This window comes from Sceloporus undulatus, chromosome 6 (genome assembly GCF_019175285.1).
Source record: "Sceloporus undulatus isolate JIND9_A2432 ecotype Alabama chromosome 6, SceUnd_v1.1, whole genome shotgun sequence".
In the NCBI taxonomy this organism is placed as follows: Eukaryota; Metazoa; Chordata; class Lepidosauria; order Squamata; family Phrynosomatidae; genus Sceloporus; species Sceloporus undulatus.
This window is the reverse complement of record NC_056527.1, coordinates 102,491,563-102,501,119: the sequence shown is the minus strand read 5'-3', so window position 1 is coordinate 102,501,119 and position 9,557 is coordinate 102,491,563. Positions and strand designations below refer to the sequence as shown.

The 9,557-nt window shown below is 41.3% G+C and overlaps 1 protein-coding gene across 1 annotated transcript in view; it reads left to right on the top strand.

Annotated features, from left to right (window-relative positions):
- LOC121933783 (serine protease 27-like) overlaps positions 1-9,557 on the top strand; it is a 23,122-nt gene extending 13,565 nt beyond the window's left edge. Inside the window, exons 2-6 of the mRNA XM_042473771.1 lie at positions 1,128-1,154; positions 2,320-2,482; positions 5,550-5,821; positions 6,977-7,146; positions 9,255-9,557. Of these exons, the coding sequence (XP_042329705.1) occupies positions 1,128-1,154; positions 2,320-2,482; positions 5,550-5,821; positions 6,977-7,146; positions 9,255-9,557 (935 nt within the window). The remainder of the gene's footprint in view (positions 1-1,127; positions 1,155-2,319; positions 2,483-5,549; positions 5,822-6,976; positions 7,147-9,254) is intronic.

Here is a 9,557-nt window from a genome sequence, read left to right as displayed (position 1 = left end):
GATGCATGGGTCCTAAGAGTCCGGAGGTCGCGCCAAAGCCACACTTCATTCCTAAGCACTGGAGTGCAGCTTTGGTGCAGCTTCCGGATTCTTAGGATGCATGCATCATTTAAACAGCATACCTCCAAAGAGACCTGAAGCAGCTTTATTTGGGCAGTCTGTAACAGGCCTATGTCTCTTTTAGGGGGGACATGTTTTCATAATGGTTTTTGTGCAGAACAGACCTCCTTCACTCAATATGGCTGCTGACTCTTAAGCTGTGCCAGGAGGTGTTATGTAGTTACACATAGATAACTATGTAGCAGATGTAGGATATTACTGTAGTGCAAATAATAAAATAAATAATAATAAAGTTTTTATTTGTACCCCGCTCCTTCCCATGATCAGGGCGGCTTCCAATCAGACAATTAAAACAGAATAAATACATATACATAAAACAACCAAATACAATAAAAACAGGCTAAAATGCCCCATTAGCCCAACCTCTTGGCCACGAAAGAGGAGGGAGGCCCACACGATTTTTAGTCGGGGAATGCCTGTTGGAACAGGAAGGTTTTCAGGTCCTTCCTGAATTGGGCCAGGGTGGTAGTCGAGCGGAGCTCAGTGGGCAGCGTGTTCCAAAGGGCTGGGGCAGCGGTGGAAAATGTCCTCCATGTGGTGGAGGATAATCTAGCCCCAGGCACCTTCAGTAGTTGCTGCCCAGACGTTCTGAGGGTGCGAGGCGGAATGTACGGGGAGAGGCGGTCCTTTAGGTATCCTGGGCCTGAGCCATTTAGGGCTTTATAGGTAATCACCAACGCCTTATATTGAGCCCGGAAGCGGATGGGCAGCCAATGGAGATCTTTCAATACCGGTGTTATGTGGCTGGTCCTGGAAACACCAGTGACCAGCCGGGCTGCCATGTTCTGCACCATTTGCAGCTTCCGAGTTTGGTATAAGGGTTGCCCCATGTAGAGTACATTGCAGAAATCCAATCTCGAGGTTACCAGAGCATGTACAACAGTTTCTAGGTCCCTCTGGGCCAGGTATGGGCGCAGCTGGCGGATCAGCCGAAGCTGATAACAGGTGCTCTTGACCGTCGCATTCACCTGAGCAAAAGAAACAATCATCCCCTCTTTTTGTTTCAGGTTCTCATTTGTCCCGGGCTCGTCATGGTAAGTTTTCATTTAGCTCAAACACGTTGTTAAACAATCCTCATTTACAACTCTTGCATATTATTATTATTATTATTATTATTATTATTATTATTATTATGCTTTATTTATATAGCGCTGTAGATTTACACAGCACTGTACATACAAACAATAAAATAGATAAAGTAAACCTGCCCATGGCGTAAAATCTAAGATGTGCTCTAGGCATCATGATATGACCGTTTGCATTGAGTCTTTTGTAACTGATATTTATTTATTTATTTATTTATTTATTTATTTTCTACTGTAATAGTTTTAACTCTTGTTATTGGACAGCGTATACATATATAGCCAGGGCTTGCATAATCATGAGTCAGAGTGAGGTGGCTGCCTTCAGCTGTAAATCATAAAGGGGGCAGGGAATGGACAGATCTTTCAGAAGCACATAGCCTTCTCTATACACCCTAGGCTTCCTGGTTGCCCTCACATAGGCAGTGGGGGATGCTGTCCTATCAACAGTATCAATGTTGGAGTCAACAGTCAGTGCAGTTGTCAGTCACATGTGGAATGGGAGGGGAGTATCAACTATTAACAACAAAAGATCTTGGGCCTGCCCTGTCACCAAATACTGTCACCAACACTTTGAAATGGGTATAGAAATGAAAGAGAACCCAATACAGTTTGTTTACCCAGTAAGAGATGGTGGATATGATGTCAGTGGAAGATGAATCCACTTGTGTTTTTACTATGAACTTTAAAGGAGCTATCCCAGATGTCTCTTCTTGCATTTTTTTTGCATCTGTATGAAATGGCTGCTTGCTTGAGCACAATAAACTCACTGATGGAGTGACCTATGTTGAGTCTTGACTCCAAAATAGGTTCAACTCCTTGGATAGATAGCTTCTTCAAATTCCATATTGAAACCCAGAGTGGAGTCACCACCCCATGATCACTTAAGCCACCAGACACTTCTAGGATACCATGTAAGTCTTTGTCAACACCTAGGTTGCTGCATTCTGTAGTTGCTCAGATGGGCTGGGCTGTTCAAATGCAGGCCAATGCAGAGCACAGCTCAATAAATCTAGATGTGACATAAATAAAACATGCATTGTTATTGGCAGACTTGTAGTTTCCATCTCAGACTGTACAGTGCTGAGTGTAATCCTGTATTACTTTCTTTCCCCAGTATGCGGGCGACCGACTGCCCTGAATAGGAATGTTGGGGGTGAGGATTCTGTAGAAGGTGAGTGGCCATGGCAGGCTAGTGTGAGGAAGATGGACAAGCATATATGTGGAGGGGCCCTCATCACCCATGAGTGGGTTGTGACAGCAGCACATTGTTTCCGACCGTGAGTAACCTAGAGATTCTTTTTGATCTCATGCCTTGTTTTTGAGGGAAGCAATTTTTTTTGGCAAAAGTTCATGAAATAAAAATATACAAAAACTCTTGTAATCTTTGAAAGAATTCATTCTTGTGTCTGAGCATAAATTAAGCAAAGACTTACATCCTTACTAGTAGCTAAGAAAAGTTAAATTGTTAAGCTTCTTTAAAGTTAGATATTGCAGTGTGCCAGGAGATTTTAATAAACAACTTCTGGCTGAAGAAACGAGAGCTAGCATGGCATAGTGGTTTGAATGCTGACTACAACTCTGCAGACCAGGGTTCAATTCCTTGCTTGGCATGAAACCCACTGGGTGACTTTGGTCAAGTCACATTCTCTCAGCCTCAGGAGAAGGCTATAGCAAACTTCCTCTGAACAAATCTTGCCAAGAAATCCCCATTATACATTCACCCTAGGGTTGCCATAAGTTGTAAATGACTCGGAGGCACACAACAACAACAACAACAACAACAACAACAGTTGAAGAAATATATGTGAAGTGCTGTTTCCCACAGTTAAAAGGGGATTAATTAAAATGTCTCTTAATGATCTTGTCACAGAGCTCAAGTTTTGCAAGGAGCTCTGATCTGGTTTAATCGAGTGGCTCCAGTTCAGTAAAGTATATTTTAATTAGCTGGAAGAGGAATTGCTTGGTTTGATTTGGTAAACTGTGGTCTTTGAAACATCCCAGGAGTGCATATGAAAATGCAGATTAAATGTTACTGCCTAAAATTAGGGATGGAAGGAATATTTTAAAATATTCAAATAATAAATGAAAAATAGGTTGGGAATTGTGTTTGGAAGCTATGAGGCAGATAATCTTGGACAGAAAAGAATCTTCAAAATTCAGGAGTTATTCTGGATGAAAAATACTTGTGGTAAAATATAATGTAAACATTATGTAAATATAATATAATGTACAAATGTAAAAATATGCCCTTTTATGCACCTAAGAAAATATGCAACGATTTCATGTGCAGAAAATAATGGTGGAAATTCTATATCATAGTCTAGATTTTATAACGTTGAATCTTTAGCTATGGTGCTGAAATGCAAGAAAACCCTGGCACAGTACAGAGCACCAAAAACAAAAAAAAGGGCAAATTGTGCAGTGCTGCTGCACAGCAAGAAAGCAGTGTGCAGAAGCGGCCCGTTTTTTGTGACACACTTGCGCCATGCCAAAGCGCCAGTGACGGCACGATGACGTGCCAGCAGTGCAGCCCTGTTTGGATGCTGTGCTGCTGGTACGTCATCACTGTGTGCAGCATCTGGATGGTGCCACGCAGCTGCAGTGCACCCATGACGTGCTAGGGTTGTGGGGCGTGTGCACACCCCGCCCCCGAGCAAACCTAGCACATCATGGGCGCACCGCAAAGGGCCTGTCTGTACCAGGCCCCTGTTAGTGAATTGTGAAGAAGAACACCCAGCCACAAGTGACAGTGTTCCAATAAGCACTGAGCACTTCTGATGCACATTTAGGTGCTCCTGGTGAACATCCAGCATTTGTGATGTGCATGGGGCATTTCTCAAGCTCATTGGACACTTGTGATTTACACTGGGCACTCCTGCTGTGCTCTGGCACTTCCTAGCTCATGTCCAGATGTGCATTGGAAGTTGCATATGTATTGTTGCTCCTTGCATACAAGGGCTGTGGCGCATTGGTCATTCCACTGGCTACCACTGCACAACAGATACCATACATTGTAACATCGCCTCAGTTCCTAAGTAAAACTACTGTTGTGAAGCTACTACATTTTATTTCCCACACACACACAACCACTTATGAAGACATAAATCATATGCTGAATTTCTGCTCAACTTTCTGTGTCCCCACCTTCCAAATAAATCCTGAACTGTGACTAGTCCTTAATAACTGCAGTTTCTGAGAACTTTCTCACAATGGGGAAAAAACCAGTAACACTATTCATTCTTGCCTATGTGAAAATAATATATGGAGATTTTGATGCGTACCTAGAAAATAAAGAGAGTGAACATCAGAAACAGAAATGGCTTTGATCAGTTAAAGTGTAGATCAACTCAGTACAGTGGTACCCCGGGTTACGAATTTAATTCGTTCCGCGGCACCATTCGTAACCCGAAAACCTTCGCAAGCCGAAAAAGCCATAGGCGCTAGCGCAGGAAAGCCGCGATTTCGTGTGAAAAAGCGCCGAAAAGCACCAAAAATTTTTTCGTAACCCGAAATAACCTTCGTAACCCGGAACAGTTTTTTTCTATGGATTTTTTTCGTATCCCGGGAATTTCGTAAGGCGGTGCTTTCGTATCCCGGGGTACCACTGTACTTTATTTTTTTTAAAGTGCCACTCACTTTTAGGTAAGGACTTACCCAAGTACCTTTTAAGTAAGGACCTACATATCTATAAAGCCTGCAATTGTGGATAGTCTCCCTTTCTTCCTTTCACATCCAGTCTAATTCTGAAAAGATTTTTCCTTCCTTTGCTTGTTGTTCTTTTACTGCCTGCATGTTTGTCTTCTGTTTTAAAAATGCATGTATTGCTTGACTGTATTTCCACCCAATGGCTAATTTTTTGACCTTCCAAATATTTTGTACCACCATTCCCACAATCCCTTACTATTGCCCATATTTTCTGGGGCTTTAGGGAACTGAAATCCAAAATTACTAAACAGGTAAAAGTTTTTCACTATCAGACAAAACTGTGTTAAAGCATTATTTTCCATGCATTTGAAATAAGTGCATGCTTCTGATTAATTAATTAATTAATTAATTATCTAATAATTATTTGCACTTTTACATGCATTTGAACTGCTAGGTTGGCAGAAGCTGGAATTAGTGACAGGAGCTCTCTCCGTCCCACGACACTTGGGCTTTGAACTGCTGACCTGCTGATCTTGCAATAGTCAGAGTCAGTGTCTTAATCACTGAGCCACCATGTCCCAACATTTTCAGCATTTCATCCTCTAGTTTTAATTAGTATCTAAGACACTCCCAACTAGGTAAATTATAAGTCATTGTAGCTATGTTCCTCATAGCCATTTTTCATCTATCCCTTTGCAGAGATGATGATCCATTCCAGTATACCGTGATGCTGGGTGCCAACACACTGGAAAATTCCAGGCCCCACAAGCAATCCATAGGGGTTGTAAACATAATCAGAAACCCTCGGTATGCAGGCGAGGCCACAAGTGGTGACATTGCCTTGGTACGGCTGGCTCACCCAGTGAGATTCACAGATTACATCATTCCAATCTGTGTGCCTACAGCCAATGTGGAGTTTCCCCAAGGCATGAAGTGCTGGGTCACAGGATGGGGAGACATCAGTGAAGGACGTGAGTATTGGGAAAGGACATAACAATTATTTGTCCAGAAAGAAAAATACAGGTTTAGTATCCCTTATCTGGAACGCTTGGGACCAGAAGTATTCCATATTTTGGATTTCATTTTGAATTTTGGAATACCTGTATTTGCATATACGTACTCAATGAGACCTCTGGAGATGGAACCCAAGTCAAAACAAAAAATTCATTTATGTTTCAGATGCACCTTATAGATATAGCCTAAAGCACATGTTTAATACTTTTATGCATGAAACAAAGTTTGTGCACACTAAATCATCAGAAAGAACCCTGAAAAAAGCCACCTATGAAAAAAGGTTTGATTTTTGGAGTATTTTGGATTTCAGAATTCCAGATAAAGGAGGCTCAACCTATAAATCTTTTTAGAAAAGCTGTTTGTAGCTTATTTGCCTCCCAGGGTTGACAGGTTCAATACAGGGCAGGGCTCCTGCATCTTTAGTGTTCTGTGTAGAAGACAGAATTTCAGCAAGTGTTGCTTGTCACATGAGCATTAAAGGTACAGGAGCCCTATTTTGTATTTCATCTGGGAGCCCTATTATGTGTCCACATTTCTGTTTTCTTTGGGAGAAATGTAAATAATACAGTGTGATGGAATCATAGAATCAAGAGCTGGAAGGGTCTTGGAGGTCATCTATTCCAATGCTATTCAAAGTAGTAGTCCCTATATGGCTGCTGGTATCTGAGGAGAGTTTCCATAAAAGAAAAAAGCAGCTGTCATCAATGTTAACAACAACATGCTAATAACAACACTGCCATTTACAGTTTCACTGTTCTGTGATTGTCAGTTCATCCTAGTTGATTGAGAATTGTGTATGGTTGCACTTTAGTATGTGTTTGTAACAAACATTAAAGAACAGCAATATATGATAATCAGTTTAGGATGAACTGATATAGAATAGCAAACTTATAAACAGCAGTGCTGTCATTACTGTGTTGGTAAAACAAACATACACACAGATAGGTAGTAACAAGGCTGCCTGCATTTTTGGACACTCTTTGGCGATATACACGTAGCTGTAGGGACTGTCAGGATGGGTGCCTGTTCTTTAAAACTTTCCACTACACCACCAGTTCCTTTTGCTACCTGTTTTTGGGTTTCTTCTCAATAACTTGTGTTCTTTATTCCAGAGGACCTACCCTCTCCAAAGAAGCTCCAGAAGCTCCAGGTGCCCATAATAGACAGCCAGACCTGTAGAAAACTTTACAGCATTGATATGGGCCAAAGCCTGCCCCGGAAACAAATCCAAGATGATATGATGTGTGCTGGATATGCTGAGGGCATGAAGGATACATGCAAGGTGTGGGACTGGTCTCATAATTTTTTATCTTTTAAGCAGTCCACCCTCTGATATCATATCATAGTTGGGTTGTCTCCTTGCCATCCATTCCTATTTAATCTTTAAAATAGATAATTAGTATACAATTTTTCTAATAAAAAAAAGTCAACCTGGCATGTGGAAACAAAATGCAGGCTGAGTCTCCCTTATCCAAACTTTTTGGGATCAGAAGTGTTTTGGATTTCAGATTATTATTTTTTAGATTTTAGAATAACAGTGCTTGCATGTACACAATAAGATATCTTGCAGATGGGACTCAAGTCAAAATACAAAATTCATTTAGGTTTCAGATGCACCTTGTCCACATAACCTGAAGGTAATGTTATACAATATTTTAAATAATTCTGTGCATAAAACAAATTTTGTGTACACTGAACCATCAGAAAACAAAGATAGCACTATCTAAGTTACCTATGAAAAAAGTTTTGGTTTTTGGAATATATTGGATTTTGGAATTCTGGAAAAGAGAGACTCAACCTGTAGCAATAATGGCAATATGAAACTGATAAAAATCACAGAAAACATCCCTCTGAAACTTCCTCTCATACGTCCTCTTAAACTCTTTGGGAGAGCAAGAGGCATTGGAAGGATTCAGAATAATCAGGTTAGGGTGCTGTGTTATGCCCAAGATTGTAAGGGCAACCTGTTTATCCTGAGAGCATGTAATGAGAACCTCTCCCTCCGTGGACCTATTCACAGCAAGGCTGAGAAAGACATTGAGACACCAAATTTGGTTTTAAACACCATGCATGTAACATTTATTGAATCACACAAGTAACACAACCATTGATTATCAAGAGCTCTTTCACTCACACATTCATACAATACTCACACACACTTTCCTTCCGCCGAACATTGATCAGTTATTCTCGAAGGCTGGGGATGACACCGTTGCCGCGGTAGATGCCAACAAAATGGAGATGAAAGTCCAGGGTCTTTATACTTTTTCTTCTCTCTGGCTCTTGGCTGCTGAAGTCTTGCAATATTGCAGCCCATTACTCAACTTCCTCTCTGGGAGGACAGACAGGTTGTTCAGATCAGTCTGTGTTCAAAGCTACTCGTTCTGTTCAAAGTTCTCCATTGTCCTGTCAGTTCCTCATCATGGCGACTCAGGAGATAAGGTTCTTCCCGGTCATGGTTCGTCACACCTGGACAGCACCCCACTTCAGCTTCCAAGTTTTCAGACTTTCCTCGCCTCGGTTGCCAAATACTTTCGTCACATCAATGCTCTGCGCGGAACCATCTTGTTTGGTCCTTTAGCTATGTTTAAAGCACAATCCCTTGGTTCTTCGGTTCTTCAGCTCTGGGTTTAAGTCAGAACTCACTCATTCATCTTACAGCTGTAGTTGCTAAGATGACTTACTAGGCCTACAAGGGTCTCATCATGTTAGTCCCCCCCCCCCCGGTCCCCATCATACCCCAAATTTGGTTATGGTTACATTTGGGGTGGTCAGACTGACTGGATTCATCTATGAATTGTAATCACCAAAGTAAGTTTTCTAAGTTTGCACCCCTCCCCAAGTTGTGAAACCTACGTCACAGTGAAACAAGAATGTCAATCAGGAAGCAGTGACTGAGGAACCCGTCTATTTTCTCTCTGTGATTTTCACATGTTTCACTCATAAGTCTATTGTATCCCACTGCCATCTTAACCTGTGATTTCTTTGTTTTAAAATTATATTTAAATACATACTGAAATATCATTCAGCCCTATTATTTCTCCAAATATGCAGTTCTAAAGATGCATTTTCCCCCTCATAACATACATTTAATGCACATTTCTTTCTTGAGAAGAAAATTATTTTTAAAATGTATTTTGATAAAGTTTTTGAGCAGGGAGATGGATCCTTCATGAAGTACAGCAGTTGTTGGGTAACTAGTTTTATGTATGTATTGGTCCAGGAAATGAAATTTTTCAAGGACGTTTAGGGAGAAGCTGGTCACACATCTTTGAAATCATGTTATAGTCCAAAACATCTGCATCACAGTGAGGCTGGGGAAAGTACTCTCTAACTATCACACTATGCTGACTATTCCACTCATCTCTCATCCAACTTTGTATTTTCTAGGGTGATTCAGGTGGCCCCCTCATGTGCAAGATGAACCGAGAATGGGTCTTGGCTGGTATTGTGAGCTGGGGAGAAGGCTGTGCTGAGAGGAACCGTCCTGGTGTGTACATCCGCCTGACTTCATACCAGGATTGGATTCATAGAATTGTTCCTGATCTTCAATTTGTTAATGCTAGGAAGGCTAACGGCAAGATCAACAATCAAGGCATTAGTAGAAATGATGGGAGGGGACATACCTTCTTCCTCATAGCTTTGCTTAAGTTGTTGGTGTGGACTCTCAATAATGTCTTCGCACTGGCATAG